This window comes from Rattus rattus, chromosome 5 (assembly GCF_011064425.1).
Source record: "Rattus rattus isolate New Zealand chromosome 5, Rrattus_CSIRO_v1, whole genome shotgun sequence".
NCBI lineage: Eukaryota > Metazoa > Chordata > Mammalia > Rodentia > Muridae > Rattus > Rattus rattus.
Window position 1 is genome coordinate 70,378,715 of NC_046158.1, and position 19,281 is coordinate 70,397,995.

Consider the following 19,281-nt stretch of genomic DNA (forward strand, 5'->3'; position numbering starts at 1 on the left):
ATTGTTTTTAAAACTCTCAGTAGATAGTACTTAGTGATTTTATTTGATATTTTTTCTTATAAATTGATAGTAGTTCTTTTCTCTACATTGGTAAAACAATAAAAATATAGGCTATACAAGCAGTAAAGGCAGCATTGTGTGTAAAGTATTCAGTAACAATCAAGGCAGGAATAGACTTGTCACATACTATTTCAGTGTTATCACAGAGACTTAGTAAGTATTACAAAGTCTTTTGCACATTTCTTTCACTGGAATTTCAGTATTACTTTCCCTAAACACTTCACATTAGATTATGCTCTGTTTTGTTGCTTTTTATTGTCTTGAAATTCCATATAACATGTTTAATTGATTTTTGGTTTTTAACACTTGTATTTTCATGTGTGAATTTTAAAGAATCTACAATTAATATTTTATTAACATGGATCTTTATCTACCTTTTATTGCTAATAGAATGTCAGTATGTTTCAGCCAATGTATTATTGAATGATGAAAGCACAAAGGTTCTTTTCACTCAAATTCTCTCTTCTGCTCATCACAATTTAACATTGAAGGCTCTCTATTTCCTACTAATAAAGTCGTGGACTTACCTTTATTTTGATGGCTACTGAATTAAATTGCTACATCCCATATTATATTTCTGCCCTTGCCTTTCTCTCCAAGTTTAATCCAACCTTCTTTAAAAAGACTCACAGTCTTTCCAAATAATTCAACATACTTGAGTTTGTTTAGTATATTTATAATAAGTATTGATCCTGTTCATTATAATTTCAGCTATCTTCACTGAGGAGACAATTCTGTATTCTTAAATATCTGTAAGTATCAAGAAAACTTTCTGAAATATTAAAAACTTGTTATATTTCAGTAATTAACATAATCAAAGAATTAAATATTAGCATAAAGAAATTATATAAACATGACTATGCATCATTTTTTCCAGGAAATAAGATTGACTCCTGATAATTTAGATGGAAATTAGGAACAACGTGACTGAGTTTGTTCTTCTGGGGCTCACACAGAATCTACACATGCAGAAAATCATATTTGTTGTGTTTTTGGTTATCTATGTATTCTCTGTGGTGGGAAATTTGCTTATTTTGATCACCATTACAAACAGCCAACTGTTGGGATCCCCTATGTACTACTTCCTGGCCTATCTCTCCTTTATTGATGCCTGCTACTCCTCTGTCAATACACCTAAACTGATTTTTGATTCACTCCATAAAAAGAAATCTATTAAATTCAATGGGTGCATGACCCAAGTTTTTGCAGAACATTTTTTTGGAGGAGCTGAGATTATCCTGCTAACTGTGATGGCTTATGACCGCTATGTAGCCATCTGTAAACCCTTGCACTATGCAACCATCATGAACCGACAACTCTGTAACATCCTTGTGGGTGTGTCATGGGTTGGAGGCTTTCTTCATGCAGGTATACAAATGCTTTTCATGATTGGATTACCTTTCTGTGGCCCTAATGTCATAGACCACTTTATGTGTGATCTGAACCCCTTGCTTGCTCTCGCCTGTGTTGATACCCACATTCTAGGACTCTTTGTTGCTGCCAACAGTGGCTTCATCTGTCTGTTGAACTTCCTCCTACTGCTTGTCTCCTACCTGGTCATCCTTCACTCGCTAAAGAACCACAGTGCAGAAGGAAGGCGCAAAGCTCTCTCTACCTGCGTTTCTCACATTACAGTGGTGGTTTTATTTTTTGTGCCCTGCATATTTGTGTATATGCGACCTGCAGCTACATTACCGATTGATAAAGCAGTTGCTATTTTTTATACTATGATAACTCCTATGCTAAACCCATTAATCTACACTTTAAGAAATGCTCAGATGAAAAATGCCATTTGGAAGTTGTTTAGTACAAAAGTTTAGTCAGATGACATATAAAGCAACAATCATGTGTCTTCAGATAGACTGGAGAAAGAGTGAAATGGATGTTTGGGTGACCCTAATATAAAAGTCTTACTTGTATAACAAGAAACAAGTAACTGCTTTCATGTGTTTCCCTAAGGGAAGCAGAGTACCCCAAATAGGAAAAAAATCTTACTTAGGTTTTTTATTGCCTTTTACAGTCATAAACACACACACACACAACACACACACACACACACACACACAGAGAGAGAGAGAGAGAGAGAGAGAGAGAGAGAAGGAAAATTGATTATATTTCCCATCTTCTAGAAAAACTGATTGATGTGGTAAATCTATCAATTGATTCAGGTCAGAAACTTCTGGTTTCTCATTTCAATGTTATTATGTAACTTCACAAATAAAGTCTTAGGAAGTTATGTCCTGACCCTGACTGTTTGCCATCCCATAATCTCATTACTAACTTAGTATAGATGATTTTCTTCTAGGTTTCATAATTTTTCTATTATAGGAGCAGATTGAAGAGAATAATTATTGAAGAAATATTCAGGACATCAGTCTTCTCATTCACAAATTTGATTATTTTTGTTAGGTTAGTTGAAGCTGCTGGTCTTCTGTGGAGTCTCCCCCCAAATCTTCCACAACACTGTCTGAGTTCTATTTAGGATCTCTGCACCTGTTTCAGTCAGCTACTTGTGGAGCTTTTCAGAGGACAGTTATGATAGGCTCCTTTCTATAAGCATAACATAGAATCATTAGTAGTATGAGAGACCGGTTCTTTCCATTGGATGGCTCTTGATTTAGTCCAGTCATTGGTTGATTTTTCCCTCAGTTTCTGTTCATTCTCTTTCCTGCACTCCTTGTAGACAGATAAATCTGGGTCAAAGATTTTTGGATTGGTTGGTGTCCTTATCCTTCCACTGGAAATCTTGTCTGGCTATCGGAAGTGGCTATTTCAGGCTCCATATCCAAAGATGCTAGGAGTCTAAACTAGAATCTCCCTCATAAAGTCCATGGATCAGTCCCCATTCCACGTCTCTGGCACTTCCTAGAGATGTTCCCCCCAGCTCAGCCCTCCATGGCTCTCCCTATACCTGATTCCCCACCTCTGTTCATCTACCCATGCATTTTTCCAAGTTTTCTCCCTCTATCCACCTGGGATTACTCTATCATTCCCATTCTGAATGAGATTCAATCGTTCTCCATAGGGGCCTCCTTGTTATTTAGCTTCTGTGGGTCTATGAATTGTAGCATGGGTAATCCTGTAATCAATGGCTAATATCCACTTATAAGTGAGTACATAAAATGCATGTCCTTTTGGATCTGGGTAACCTCATTCGAGATGAATTTTTTTGTTCTTCCATCCATTTGCCTGCCCATTTTGTGATGTTCTTGTTTTTAATAGCTGAGTCATTTTCCCATTTTTCCATTGAGGGACATCTGAGACGTTTCAATTTTCTGGCTATTATGAATACATCTGCTATGAACACAGTTGAAAAAAATGTCCTTGTGGTATGACACAGCAATTTTAAAATATGGATCTTTACATAAATTTGTGTCATTATTTGGAAGGGGTCAAGGTAATCATTTCTGTATTGTTCCACTTTTAGTATATGTGCTAATGAAATAAAAACTTGTGTCATACTCCTTACTGAAAAGTAAGGGGACAATTTAGAAAATAACTTTCCCAAGATACCTATGTTTTGCATCATTAATGCAAATACTCTTTCTGCAATTGTAAAAAGAAACAATCCTTTATCAACTTCCTGTGTGAAGGTGGATTTCATAATGTCCATGATGGATCTGGAGAAATGTAATTTATTATGCTCATTCTAATACATATCTACTGGAAAATATCTAAGTACTTATTTTACTATGAAACTATTTTTAATCTACTTTTTTCAGTATGTGAAATAAAATTCATGCAAATTTTCTATAACACTTTGTTTAACCCAAATACATGTCTTTTTATGAATAACTAAAATTGCACATGTATATGTTTTGAAATGTAAAATTATGATAGAGATAAGAAAGATGATAAGTAGGCACATACATGATTAATAGGCAAATACAAGATGACAGATGATAGTTTGATAGTTGAAAACATACTTTCTAAGTAATTTAAAGCCTATGGTATATTAATAAATTATCTATAGATACAGGGCTGTGCAATAGACCAGTAGTCACTCCTGTGTCTTATTTTATCCTCTGACCTACAACTACCACTCGCTGGACTGTAGAAACCATATATTTACTATATATATCTCAGATTCCTACTGCCAAGTATAACTGAAATCAGGTGGTTTCTATTTTGTGCCCTGTTCATTCACTCAATGAAGTGCCCTTCCAGTCTTTGCTGTTTTATGGATACGTCGCACTACTTCATTGTCTATAATTGTTTCTTTTTTTTTTTTTTTTTCTTTTTTTTTTTTTACAAAATTTTTGATGGTAACTTCAGTTGGTTACATACCTTGCTTGTTGTTAATAAAAGTAAAATGAACATAATGATGATGATCTCTCCTTTTCATGTGTAGAATGACTCAGCAGTATAATTTCTGGGTCACTGGAATTTCTTTGTCTATTCTTTCATCTCCAATGTTCTTTCTAAAGTCTGTGTTCATCTACATCCTTCAATATGTCACAAGGGTTGAACTGCTTCTACAACCTTACCAGCTTCTGAAACCTTTAGTATTGCTATAGATACATTTGTAATTCGTAAGGAATGTGGTCTTCTTGAAACTTCCATTTCTAATTTTCTAATGATTGGCAATGTTGAACATTTTTTGTTGTGTAAATTTCCTAATTGATATGCCATATTACAAATAAACAATTGAAAATAGCATTCAGAAGTTCCTCAAACTGACGAAATTTACTAAGCCTGCCTTCTTCCAAGAGGAAATAATAAAGACTACTGAGAAGCACTCTCAACGAAGGCAAGCTGCAAAGACAGAGAGCAGTCTAACTGCCTGGAAGAAGCAGAAACAACCCCAGCCTCCTGGAAGAGGTTTAGAACACTGAGCCACCTAGAAAGGACGCTCTTCAACCTGCTGATTGCCTGCAGGTGTAGTGGGCCCCAGGATTTCAGCTTCTCTGAGATGTCCCCCATGCTAGGACATGTTTTGGTGAAGCATCTGTTTTTAAGCCAATTCTTCTATAAATAACCCTTCAATCCTGTTCTTGTACATAATTTCCTAAAGCATCATTGGGACACTAAGTTGGATTTGTTAGTGTCTATACTTCTGGTTGCTAAGTGCTCTCCATCTGGGGTTAATAGACAGGCTTGTGTTGCAGTTTCCCAAGAAAAGATTCTTATACCTACTGGAAATGTGTTAGTATTCTTTATTTTATTTTATTTTTGAGATTAAAATTTCCCTTCCAGTTATTCCTCTAAGCCCTTCTATTGTCCCCTCACTACACTCCCTTCAAGTCATGCCTTAGTCTTTCACTGATTATTTTTGCATAGGATATGTATTTGTATATATACATATATTACAAATATAACTTATTGAGTCCATATAGTGTCACTTGTATCTATTAGTTTACGATAGACCATTTGATATTGAACTACAAATTGGTGTTTTTTTCCATGGCAAATCTGCTCCAAACTTTATTCCATTGCCTAAAGTTCTTTATGTATAGCTAATTTCTATTATTTTTATTAAATATCCTTCTGAAAAATGGGAAAATTTGTCTATTTCAGTTAATGGATTTAGGGTGTTCTTTGTGGATACTTAATTATTTGTTTCACATGTTAGCTAGGTATTAATACTTCATCAAATGTGTATTCTGCAGTATATCTGTAAAGAAATGTGACAGTAATCTCCTTGTTTTCTTTATTATTTAATCTTTTTTTTAGTGTCCAGACTTTAGACCCCTCCCAGTCCACCCACCAACTGTTCCATATCCCACCTGTCCTCTCCCCTCTCCCCCAATCTTAAGAGGATCTGCACTCCCTGGGTCCCCAAGTCTCTCAAGTGTTAGGTGCATCTTTTCTAAGTCCAGATCCAATAGTCCTCTACTGTTTATGTGTTGGGGACCTCATATCAGCTGGTGTATAATTCCTGGTTGGTGGCTAAGCATCTGACAGATTATGGGGTTCCAGGTTATTTGAGACGGCTGGATGACCTATAAGGTTACCCTCCTCTTCAGCTTCTTCCAGCTTTTTATTAATTCAACCACAGGAGTCTCCAGTTTCTGTTCATTCATTGGGTGTAACTATCTGCATCTGACTCATTCAGCTGCTTGTTGGACTTTGTGGAGGGCAGTCTTTTTTTTTCTTCTTTTTTTCCCCTCCCCATCCTCCCCCCTCTTGCCGCCCTCCCCCCAAAAATCTAGTTCACTGGGGGTTCAGTCTTAGCAGGACCCAGGGCTTCCCCTTCCACTGGTGCTCTTACTAGGATATTCATTGCTACCTATGAGGTCAGAGTCCAGGGTCAGTCCATGTATAGTCTTTAGGTAGTGGCTTAGTCCCTGGAACCTCTGGTTGCTTGGCATTGTTGTACATGTGGGGTCTCCAGCCCCATCAAGCTCTTCCAGTTCTTTCTCCGAATCCTTCAACGGGGGTCCTATTCTCAGTTCAGTGGTTTGCTGCTGGCATTCGCCTCTGTATTTGCTGTATTTTGGCTGCGTCTCTCGGGAGAGATCTACATCCGGCTCCTGTCGGCCTGCACTTCTTTGCTTCAGTGGAGGGCAGTCTTAATAGGGCCCTGTTTGTAAGCATACTATAGCATCAGCAACAGTGCCTGGCCTTGCTTCCTTCCCCTCAGCTGGATCCCATTTGGGCCTGTCACTGGAACTCCTTTTTTTTTTTTTTTAAGGCTCTTCTCCCATATTTGTTCCTGTACTTCTTTCAGACAGAACAATTCTGGATCAGAGTTCTTGATTGTGGGATGGCAACCTCATCCCTCCACTTGATACTGGTTTTCTACTGGAGGTGGACTTTTTAGTTCCCTTTCCTCACTGCAGGGCATTTCTTCTAAGTTCCCTCCCTTTGAAACCTGAGGATCTCCTACCTCCCTGGTTTCCCTCCCACCGCCTTCTACCTTCTAAGGTTGCCTATTTCCATTCTTTCTGCTGTCCCTCAGGGCTTCAGTCTCGTTCCCCCTCCCCAATACCTGGTCCTCTTCCCCTCCCTGTCACCTTTCCAACCCAGGTCCCTCACTCCCTCAGCCCTCCTGTGATTGCTGTGCTCTCCCTCCCCAGTGGGATCGAAGCGTCAACACTTGGGCCCTTTGTCATGTTTTCCTTCTTCAGATCTATAAATCGAATCCTGCATATTCTGTAACTTTTGACTAATATCCACTTAGAAATAAGTTCATCCCATATCCATTTGGGTCTGAGTTACTTCACCCAGGATGATTTTTTTTAGTTCCACCCACTTGCCGGCAAAAAGCATGATATCCTTATTCTAAATACCTGAGCAGTATTCCACTTTGTAAATGAACCGTATTTTCTGTAACTATTATTCCCTAGTATGACGTCTAGGTTGTTTCTAGCTTCTGGTTATCACAAACAAGGCCGCAGTAAATATAGTGTACATTACCAAGAATGGTATATTTGGGTCTTCAGGTAGATCTATTTTCAACTTTCTAAGGAACCTCCAGATTGATTTCCAGAGTGGTTGTACCAGTTTGCAATTACACCAGCAATGGAGAATATTTCTCTTTCTCCACATTCTCATCAGCATGTGCTGTCACCTGAGTTTTTTTGTTGTTGTTGTTGTTGTTGTTTTTTGTTTGTTTTTGTTTTTGTTTTTATCTTAGCCATACTGATTGGTGTAAGGTGGAATCTCAAGGTTGTTTTGGATTGTAAGTCCATGAACATTAAGATTTTGAATATTTCTATACTCTTGCTTTTGCAGTAGTATCCGATTTTTTTTTAATTTTTTCAGTTTCTGTTGTTAGGTATCCCTTTCGATAACTGATCTTGTTAATTTCTATAATGTCTATATACCCTTTAGTAAGTTTGACTAGAGATTTATATGTATTGTTGATTTTCTCAAGAAGCAGTTTAGGGTTTTGTGGATTCTTTGTATACAGCTCTTTGTTCCTATTTGGTTGATTTTGGCCCTGAGTTTGACCATTTCATGCCATCTACTCCTCTTGATTCTGTTTCCTTCATTTTGTTACAGGACTGTCGTCAGGTGTGCTGTTAAGTTTTTAGTGTAGGATCTCTCCAGCTTTTTTTTTTTTTTATGAAGGCACTTAGTCCTATGAATTTTCCTTTTAGCACTGCTTTCCTTGTGTCCTATAAGATTGAGTATGTCGTGCCATCATTCATTTAAATCCAGGAACTCTTTAATTTCTTTATTTCTGTTTTTTTTCTTTTAGTGGGTATTTTCTTTATTTACATTTCAAATGTTATCCCCTTTCCCAGTTTACCCTCTGAAAATCTACCATTCCATCCCCTGCCCTGTCTAAATGAAGCTGCTCCCCCTCCCACCCTCCCTCTCTATCCCACATCCCAATTCTGGCTTTCCCCTATACTAAGGCAAAAAGCCTCCACAGGACCAAGGTCCTCTCCTACCATTGATGTCCAACAAGGCCCATCTTCTACTACATGTGTTGCTGGAGACAAGGGTTCCTCCATGTGTGTTCTTTGGTTGGTGGTTTAATTCCTGGAAGCTCTGTGGTATCTGGTGTGTTGATACTGTTGTTCTTCCTATGGGGTTGCAAATCCCCTCAGTTACCTCAGTCCTTTCTCTAACACCCCAATTGGGGACCCTGTTCTCAGTCTAATAGTTGTCTACAAGCACTCAGCTCTGCATTTGTCAGGTTCTGGCAGAGTCTTTCAGGAAGCAGCTATATTAGGTTCCTGTCAGCATGCACCTCTTGGCAGCCCCTATAGTGACTGTGTTTGATGACTGCATGTGTGATGGATTGCCATGTGTGGCAGTCTCTGGATGGACTATCCTTCAGTATCTGCTCCACACTTTGTCTTCATATTCCCTCCTTTGAATATTTTATTCCCCCTTCTAAAATATACTGAAGCATCCAGACTTTTGTCTCTTTTTCTTGAGCTTCATGTGTTCTGTAAATTGTGTCTTGGGTATTCCAAGCTTTTTGGCTAATAGCCACTTATCAGTGAGTGCATACCATGTGTGTTCTTTTGTGATGGGTTTCCTTACTCAGGATTATGTATTCAGGTCCATCCTTTGACCTAAGAATTTCATGAAGTAATTGTTTCTAATATCTGAGTAGTACTACATTTTGTAAATGTATATTTTCTGTATCCCTTCTTCTGTTAAAGGACATCTGGGTTCTTTTCAACGTCTGGCTATAATAAACAAGGCTGCTGTATTTGTCAGGCTTGGGCACAGCCTCTCAGGAGACAACCATTTTCTTCCCTGATCAAGTTTTCATTGAGTATAGAGTTGTTCAGTTTCCCCATCAGTATGTGGGTTTTCTGTTGTTTTTTGTTGTTATTGAAGTCTACCTATAGTCTGTGATGACCTGATAGGATACATGGGATTATTTAAATCTCGTATTTTTTGAGGCTTGTTTTGTGATCAATTCTATGGTTTATTTTGGAGATGATACAATGAGGTGCTGAGAAGAAGCTTTATTATTTTGATTTAGGGTGAATTGTTCTATAAATACCTGTTAAATCTGTTTGACTCGCTACCTCTATTAGTTTCATGTGTCTCAGTTTAGTTTTTGTTTCAGGGAATTGCCCATTAGTGAGAGTACGCTGTTGAAGGCTCCCACTATTATAGTGTGGGGTTCAATGTGTATTCTGAGCTTTAGTAAAGGTTCTTTTAGAAATGCGGGTGCCCTTGTATTTGTTGCATAGATGTTCAGAATTGGGACTTTCTCTTGGGTTTTTCCTTTGATGAATATAAAGAGTTCTTTGCTATCTCGCTTAAAAACTTTTGGATGAAAGGCTATTTTATTGAATATTCGAATGGCAACTTAAGATTTTTTTCTTGCCAATATTTGTTCGGAAGCCTTTCTTCCAGACTTTTACTCTGCTCTAGTGTCTATCTCTGTTATGGAAGTGAATTTCTTGTGTGAAGGAATATAATGGGTCCTGTTTGCTTATTGATTCTGATAGCTTATATCTATTTATTGGAGAATTGAGTCCGTTGATGTTGAGAGATATTAAAGACAGATGATTGTTAATTCCTGTTATGTTTGTTATTGTAGGTTGCATTGTGTGAATGTGATTCCTTTTGCCTTTGTTGTAAGATGATTACTATCTTGATATTTCTTTGGTATAAGTACCCTACTTGTGTTGGAGTTTTCCTTCTGGGATCCTCTGTAGGGGTGGATTGGTTGATAGGTATTGTTTAAATTTGGTTTTATCCTGAAATATTTTGGCTTTTCAATATATTCTGATTGAGAGTTCTGCTGGACATAGTAACCAGTGATGCCATTCTAATTGGTCTGCCTGTATAGGTTATTTGGCTTGTTTTCTTTTACAGATTTTAATATTCTTTCTTTGTTCTGTGCATTTAGTGTTTTTATTATTACATGACCAGAAGATTTTCTTTTCTGGTCTAATCTATTTGGTTTTCCATAAACTTATTTTTTTTCTCTCCATCTTTATTAAATTGGGTATTTCTTATTTACATTTCAAATGTTATTCCCTTTCTGGGTTTCCAGGCCAACATCACCCTAACCCCTCCCCCTCCCTTCTGTATGGGTGTTCCCCTCCCCATCTTCCACCCAGTACCACCCTCCCCCCAACAATCACGTTCACTGGGGGTTCAGTCTTGTCAGGACCAGGGGCTTCCCCTTCCATTGGTGCCCTTACTGGGCTATTCATTGCTACCTATACAGTTGGAGCCCAGGGTCAGTCCATGTATAGTTTTGGGGTAGTGGCTTAGTCACTATAAGCTCTGGTTGCTTGGCATTGTTGTTCATATTAGGTCTCTAGCCCCTTCAAGCTCTTTCAGTCCTTTTTCTGATTCCTTCAACGGGGGTCCCATTCTCAGTTCAGAGGTTTGCTTCTGGCATTCGCCTATGTATTTGCCATATTTTGGCTGTGTCTCTCAGGAGAGATCTACATTCAGTTCCTGTCAGCTTGCACTTCTTTGCTTCATCCATCTAGTTTGGTGGCTGTATATGTATGGGCCACATGTGGGGCAGGCTCTGAATGGCCGTTCCTTCAGTCTTTGTTCTAAACTTTGCCTCCCTATACCCTCCCAAGGTATTCTTTTTCCTCTTTTAAAGATGGAGTGAAGCATTCACATTTCGGTCATCCTTCTTGAGTTTCATATGTTCTGTGCATCTAGGATAATTTGAGCATTTGGGCTAATATCCACTTATCAATCAGTGCATACCATGTGTGTTTTTCTGTGATTGGACTACCTCGCTCAGGATGATATTTTCCAGTTCCATCCATTTGCCTATGAATAAACTTCTTGTATACTTATGGTCATCTTTTTCATTAGGTTGGGGAGTTTTCTTCTCTAATTTTGTTTAAGATAATTTCTTACGTTTTTAATTTTGTTTAAGATTATTATTCTTAGTTTTGGTCTTTTTATTGTGTCCTGGATTTCATGGATGTTTTGGGTTAGAAGTTTTCTTCTGTTTTGAATTTTATTTGACAGTTATATCAATATCTTCTACAGTATCTGAGATTCTCAGTACCTGAGATTCTCTGTTCTATCTCTTGTGTTCTGTTGGTGATGCTTACATAAGTCCTGTTTCCTAGGTTTTCCATTTCCATGGTTGTTTCCATTTGTGCTATCTTTATTGTTTATACTTTCACTTTTAGGTCTTCTACCTCTTTGTTCAATGTCTTCACCTATTTGATTGCATTTTCCTGTATTTCTTTAAGGGATTTATGTGTTTCTTCTTCAAGGAATTCTACCTGTTTCCCTGTGTTTCCCTGTATTTCTTTCAGTGAATTACTTATATCCTCCTTAAAGGATTCCACTCTTTTGATGAGACAGGGTACTTGGTCAGCATCTTTGTTTTCAGTAAGTTGGTGTATCTAAGGTTTGCTGTGTTGGGAGAACTGGATTCTGATGATGCCAATGTATATTGGCTTCTCTTGATTATGGTCTTGCTCTTGCCTCTCACCTTCTGCTTCTCTCCAGGGTTAGCTGCCCTGGGTGTCTTTGTCTATTGCCTGTCTCCTGTTTCCTTGGGTTGCTGCAGTTCTCCTGGTAGGCCCATGGCCCTGGATATAGCAATCCTCTTGTGAGGCCTTCAGACCCTGTGGTCTTCAGAGGGGCAGCCAAACTCCTGATCTGTTGCCTGCATCCTGCTGATCTCCTGGAGACCTTCAGACTGTGGCTTGTTCAGAGGAGCTGACAAGCTGATGATCTGTTGCCCTGTGTGTAGCAGATCTCCTGGGAGGCCTTCAGACTTTTTGGTGTTCACAGGAAGAGTCAAGCCTTTGTCCTGTGTGTAGCTGTTCTCCTGTGAGGCCTTCAGACTGAGAGGTTTGTTTCTCTGCATGTAGCAGAACTCATTGGAAGTCCTTCAGACTATGTGGTCTTCAGAGGGGCAGACAAGCTGGTGATCTGCCAGGCGGAAGGAACTGTGAGGAAAAAAGGTAAAATGTATTTTGAAGGTTTTGAATAAAAAGGGTAGGGAGAAATTATTTAAAATTTATTTATCATATAGTTAGTAGTTATAATTAGTTATAATAATTATGTTTTTGTCTATTTACATTTCAAATATTTTACTCTTCAACAGTTTAGCCTCCACAAACCTGCCATCCCCTCACCTTCCCACCTGCCTCTAGGAGTGTATTCCCCCATCCACCCACCCACTCCTGTACTAGCATTCCTCTACCTAAAGAGCCTCCACAGGATACAAGGGACTTCCCTCCCTGTGATTCTCAATAAAACAATCCTCTGCTAGCTAAAGCTATGTGCCCACCCACCCCCAATATGTACTCTTTGGTTGGTGGTTTAGTCCCTGGGAGCTTTGGGGAGTCTGATTGGTTGATATTGTTGTTCTGCCGATGGGGTTGCAAACCCCTTCAACTCATTCAGACTTTGCCCTAACTTCTCCTTTGGGGTCCCTGCAATCAGCCCAATATTTGGCTGTTCACATCCCATATGTGTCAGTGAGGCTCTGGGAGAGCCTCTCAGGGGACAGCTTAACCTCACTCCTGTCAGTAAGTGCTTCACAACACTGTCTGGGTTTGGTATCTGTAGATGGGATGGATCCCTAGGTGCTGCAATCTCTGAATGACATTTCCTTTATACTCTGCTCCACTTTTTGTCCCTGCATTTCCTTTTGATAGGAGTATTTCTGGATTAATATTTTTGAGGAGGATGGGTGGACCCAGCCCTCAAAAATGCCTATCTACTGGATATGGTCTAGGTAGAAACACTCTATACTTTGTTAGGTATTTTGGCTAATATCCTCCCAATTGGATTCTGGGAATCAATTGGGCCCCTGGTATCTAGGACTTTCTAATAGTTACAAGCAGTTCTCTCTGCCTCACTACTACACACCTCCTTTCAAATTCCTGACACTCTGTACATCTCCCCCATTTCCTCCGTTACCTGACCCTCCTGAACCTGACCCTTATTTTCCCTCCCCATCCTCTCACCTTCCCAGACCCCTCTCTCCTTGTGCTTCCCAAGATAATTTTTTCCCTTCTAAGTAGAACTGTAACACCTACACTTTGGTCTTCTTTTCTTGGGTTTCAAATGTTTCTTGAGATATCTTGGGTGTTCCAAGCTTCTATTTATGGCTAATAGCTACTTATCAGTAAGTGCATATCATATGTCTTCTTTTGTGACTGGGTTACCTCACTCAGGATATTTTCTACTTCCATCCATTTGGGGATTTCATGAAGTCGTTGTCTTTAATAAGTGAGAAGTACTTCATTGCATTGTGGAAATGTACAATGTGCAATGTGGTAACATTATCTATATCAATTGCTCAGTTAAAAGACTTCTGGTTTGTTTCAAGTTTCTGGCTATTATAAATAAGGCTGCTATGAACACAGTGGAGCATGTGTTCTTGTTATATATTGGAGCATATTTTGGGTATATGCCCAGGAGTGGTATAACTGGGTCCTCAGGTAGTACTATGTCCAATTTTCTGCAGTACCAGTCTTATTTCCACAGTGGTTTTACCAGCTTCCAATTCTATCAACAATGGAGGAGTGTTCCTCTTTTTCATATCCACATCAGCATCTACTGTTACCTGTGTTTTTGATATTAGTCATTCTGATTTGTGTAAAATGGAATCTTAGAGTCATTTTGATTTGCATTTTCCTGATGTCTAAAGATGTTGAACATTTCTTTAAGTGCTTCTTAGATACTCATGATTCCTCAGTTGAAAGTTCTCTGTTGAGCTCTGTACCCCATTTTTGATAGGGTTATTTGGTTCTCTGGAGTCAAACTTCTTGAGTTTTTTTAAATATATATTTTCGATGTTATCATTTTATCAGATACAGGGTTGGTAAAAATCTTTTCCCAATCTGTGGGTTGTTGTTTTGTCCTGTCGACAGAGTCCATAGGTTTAAAGAAGTTTTTATATTTTATGAGGTCCCATTTGTCAACTGTTGGTTTTAGAGCATAAGCCATTTGGTATTCTGTTCTGGAAATTTTCCCTTGTGCCAATGTAATTAAGGTTCTTTCCCACGCTATTAAACTCATCATATCTGGTTTTATGTAGAGTTCCTTGATCCACTTAACTTGAACTTTGTACAAGAAAAGAAGAATGGATCAATTTGCCTTACAGATGCTTTTCCATTTCATGAAGTCCTGTTTATTGATTTTTGGTCTTAGAACCTAAGCCGTTGGTGTTCTGTTCAAGAAATTTTCCCTATGCCAATGCATTCAAGTATATTTCCCACTTTCTCTTCTGTTAGATTCAGAATATTCTGTTTTATGTTGAGTTCCTTGATCCCCTTGGACTTGAGGTTTGTGCAAGATGATATATATGGATCAATTTGCATTCTTCTTTGTGCAGCCTGACAGTTAGATCAGTACCATATATCAAAGATGCTTTCTTTTTTTCCCTGTATGGTTTTCGGTCCTTTGTCAGAGATCAAGTGTCCCTAGGTGTGTGTGTTTATTGGTGAGTCTTCCATTCTATTACACTGATCATCCTGTCTATCTCTGTATCATTACCATGAGGTTTTAATCACTGTTGCTCTGTAATACAGCTTGAGGTCAGGGATAGTGATTTGTCCCAAAATTTCTTGTATTGTTGAGAACTATGTTGGCTATTTTTGTTATTTTGTTATTCCATATGAAGTTGAGAAATGCTCTTCCATCTCTGTGAAGAATTGAGTTGTAATTTTGATAGGGATTGCACTGAATCTGTAAATTGCTTTTGGAAAGATGGCCATTTTCACTCTGTTAATTCTACCAATCCACCAGCATGGGATATCTTTCCATCTTCTAAGATTTTCTTCTATTTCTTTCTTATGGGACTTGAAGTTCTTGCCAAACAGATCTTTCACTTGCTTGGTTAGAGTTACACCAAGAAATTATATATTATTTGTGACTATTATGAAGGGTGTTGTTTCCATAATTTCTTTCTTAGCCCAATTATCCTTTGTGTAATTAAAGGGGACAGATTTGTTTGAGTTAGAAGTTGTTTATCAACTTTTGCAGTTCTCAGGTAGAGTTTTGGGGGTCACTTATGTTTATTACCATATCTTCTGCCAATGGAGATACCTTGGTTTCTTCCTTTTCAATTTGTAACCCTTTGACCTACTTTTGTTGTATAATTTCTCCAGCTAGCACTTAAGAGTACTATATTGAATAAATAGGGAGGGAGTGGGCAGCCTTGTCTGGTCTTTGAGTTTACTGTGAATGCTTCAAGTGTCTCTCCATTTAATTTGATGTTAGCTGTTTGTTTGTTGTATATTGCATTGGTTATTTTTAGCTGTTTGTCATGAATTCCTGAACTCTCCAAGTCTATTAACATACAGGGGTGTTGGATATTGACAGAGACGTTTTCAGCATCTAATGAAATGATCATGTGACTTTTTCTTTGAGCCTATTTATATAATAGAATTACATTGTTGGATTTTTATATATTGAACTATCCCTGCATCCCTGGGATGAAGCCTACTGTATTGTGGTGAATGATTTTTTTTTGATGTAGTCTTACATTTGGTTTGTGAGAATTTTAGCAAAATTGGCCTGAAATTCTCATTCCTTGTTGGGATTTTGTTTGATTTAGCTATTTGAGTAAGTACAGATTCATAGAATGAATTAGAAAGTGTTCTTTCTGTTTCTATTTTAGTTTGATAAGTATTGGTATTGGCTCTTCTTTGAAAGTCTGATAGATTTTTGCACTAAAACCACCTACCTTGGGTTTTTTTGAGGGAAGGGAGTTTTGAAGGTATTTAGTGATTAATTCTATTGATTCTATTTATTTGAGGGTTATGGAAATGTTTAAATAGCTTAAATCTGCTCTTTATTTAATTTTGGTATGTAGTATCTGGGTAGATAATCAAATATTTCATCTAGATTTTCCAGTTTTGTTGGGTATAGACCTTTGTAGTAAGATGTGATGATTTTTTTTTAATTTCCTCAGTTTCTGTTGTTATGTCTCCCTTTTCATTTCTGATTTTGTTAATTTGGATATGGTTTCTATGCCATTTGGGGTTTTTCCTAACTTGCTGAATTTTTCACAGAACCATCTGTTGGTTTTATTGATTTTTTTTGTATTGTTCACTTTGTTTCAAAGTGATTGGCTTCAGCCTCAAGTTTGACTATTTGCTGACTACTCCTCTTGGGTGTGTTTGCTTCTTTTGATCTAGAATTTTTGGGTGTGCTGTTAAGTTGCTAGTGTAGGATACCTCCAATTTCTTTATGAAGACACTTATTGCTGTGAATTTTCCTCTTAACTGTACTTTCATCGTGTCCCATAAGTTTGGTTATACTGTATCTTTATTTTCATCGATGTCCAGGGAGTCTTTAATTTCTTTCTATATTTCTTCCCTGACAAAGTTATCATTGAGAAGAGAGTTGTTTATTTTCCATAGGTATGTGTGCTTTCTGTTGTTTTTCTTTTTATTTAAGTCCAGCCTTAGTATGTGGTAATCTGATGGATAGAACAAAAGGGCAACCTACAGATTGGGAAAAAAATCTTTACCAACCCTATATCTGATAGAGGACTAATATTAAAAATATACAAAAAACACAAGAAAACCTAAAGAGAAGCTCCAGAAAATTAAATAACCAAGTTAAAGTATGGGCTACAGAGACAGACAGAAAATTATTTTGTTTTCGTCTTTATAGATTTTATAATTTATAATTTAAAAAAATTATTTGAGAATATATATAGCTAGTGTAGGATATCTCCAATTTCTTTATAAAGACACTTAACGCTGCCACCATGAGGTAAACAAGATTCAAAAGGACATGCATGGTATGTACTTACTGATAAATGGATATTTGCCAAAAAAGAAAAAGTGCAGAATATCCATGATTCATGATCTAGCCCACAGACAGTAAGAAATTTACCAAGAAGAAAGGCTCAAGTGAGGTACTTCAATTCCACTTAGAAGGGGAAACAAACTAATCATGGGAGGCAGAGGGACAAAGGGACCTGGGTGGGAGAGGGGAGAGGTGAAAAGGTGGGCAGGATCAGGTATGGGGGAGACAGGAGAGAAGCTCAGAGGGCCAGGAGAGTTAGCAGAAATAGGGGGCTATCAGAGGTGAAGGTGGGAGGGTGGAACCTCTAGAAAGTTTCAGAGATCTTGGATATGAGAGGAACAGGAGTCAGTGTGAGTGACTTTAGCCAAAATGTACAACATTAGGGAAATGGAACCTTGAACAGTCTACTTCCAGTAAATAAACAGGGCTCCCAGTGGAGTGATGAGGTCAAAACTGTAAACCAGAATTGTTTTTGTCTAAAAGAAATGCAGGGACAAAAATGGAACAGAGACCACAGGACCAAAGGCCCTTGCAGCAATTGGCCCAAGTGCAAGCAACAAACCCTGACCCTATTACTGATTGTTCTGAAATAGATGGAAATAGTTACAGCCAAACATTGGACTGAGTTTGGGGACCCCTATGGAAGAGTTAGGGTATGGATTGAAGGAGATAAAGGAGATGGCAACCCCACAGGAAGGCCAACAGCATCAACTAATCTGGACCTCTCAAAGCTCCAGAGACTGAGCCACAAACAAAAGAGCACACATGGGCTGGTCCAAGGTTCCGGGCACATATGTAGCAGAAGACTGCAAGAAGATAAGCCTCATCTTTGGAGACTTCATGCAGGAAGGAAGAGAGATTCCAGGCACGGGGAGCACCCTCTCAGAGGCAAAGGGATGGGGGTGTAGGACTCTGGCAAGAGGATAGGGGAACAATATTTCATATGTAAAACAAATAAAATAATTAAAAATAAAAAAGTGGATCAATTTGCATTCTTCTACTTGCAGACTGCTAGCTGAACTAGCACCAGTTATTGAAAATGCTATCTTTCTTCTTTTTCTTATTTATTTATTTGTATTATTATTTTTGCACTTCAAATTTTATTTCACTCTCAGTCTACCTCCCAACTGTTCCATATCCCATACCTCCTCCCCCAACCTGCCATCTCCACAATGGTGGCCCCACCCCACTCCACCAGCCCTCTAAACTTCCTGGGGCAACCAATATCTTGAAGGTTAGGTGTATCTTCTCTGACTGAACACAGATCCAGGAGTTCTCTGCTGTACATGTGTTGGGGGCCTTATCTCAGCTGATATGTGCAGCCTAGTTGGTGATCCATTGTCTGCGAGAGCTCAGGAGTCAAGGTTAATTGAGACTGCTGGTCGTCCTACAGGGTTGCCTTCCTCCTCAGCTTCCTACAACTTTCCCCTAACTCAACCAGAGGGATCAGCAACTTCTGTTCATTGGTTAGGTGCACATATCTGTATCTCACTCTTTAAGGGGCCTATAGCGCTGTCTTTTTTCCACAAAATGGTTTTAGCTCCTTTGTCAAAGATCAATTGATCATAGGTGTGTAGGCTCATTTCTGGGTTTCAATTCTATCCAACTGATCAAAATGACTGTCTATGCACAAATAGCAGAAGGTTTTTTGTTTTTTTTTTTTTGTTTTTTGTTTTTTTTGTTTTTTTTTTTTTTTGGACTGAACCTCTGAACCTGTAAGTCAGCCCCAATTAAATTTTGTCCCTTATAAAACTAACATTGGTCATGGTGTCTAACTAAAACTCCTTGAGCGTATTTTCATTGATAAGAATGGTTTTTGCTATCCTATTTTGTTGTTTGTTTTCTTTTCATTCCAGATAACTTTGAAAATTACTCTTTCTATCTCTGGAATTTTGATGGAGATTGCATTGAGTTTGTAAATTGCTTTTGGTGAGATTGCTGTTTTTACTATGTTAATCCTGCCAATCTATGACCATGAGAGATCTTTCCATCTTCTTAGGTCTTTTTCAGTTTCTTTCTTCAGAGACTTGAAGTTCTTGTCATACAGATCTTTCACTGGTTTAGATAATGTCATACCAAGAAATTCAT

General features: G+C 38.2%; 1 protein-coding gene and 1 non-coding gene across 2 annotated transcripts; one reads left to right on the forward strand and one right to left on the reverse strand.

The window, feature by feature from the left end:
* Positions 1 to 965: 965 nt before the first annotated feature.
* Positions 966 to 1,880, forward strand: LOC116900416 (olfactory receptor 4C46-like). The gene has a single exon (XM_032902160.1). It carries the CDS (start codon positions 966 to 968, stop codon positions 1,878 to 1,880), a length of 915 nt encoding a protein of 304 aa, XP_032758051.1.
* A 1,526-nt stretch (positions 1,881 to 3,406) lies between these two features.
* Positions 3,407 to 3,511, reverse strand: LOC116902500. Its single transcript, XR_004388113.1, has one exon. It is a non-coding gene; the product is annotated as a U6 spliceosomal RNA (small nuclear RNA).
* Between the last annotated feature and the right edge of the window lie 15,770 nt (positions 3,512 to 19,281).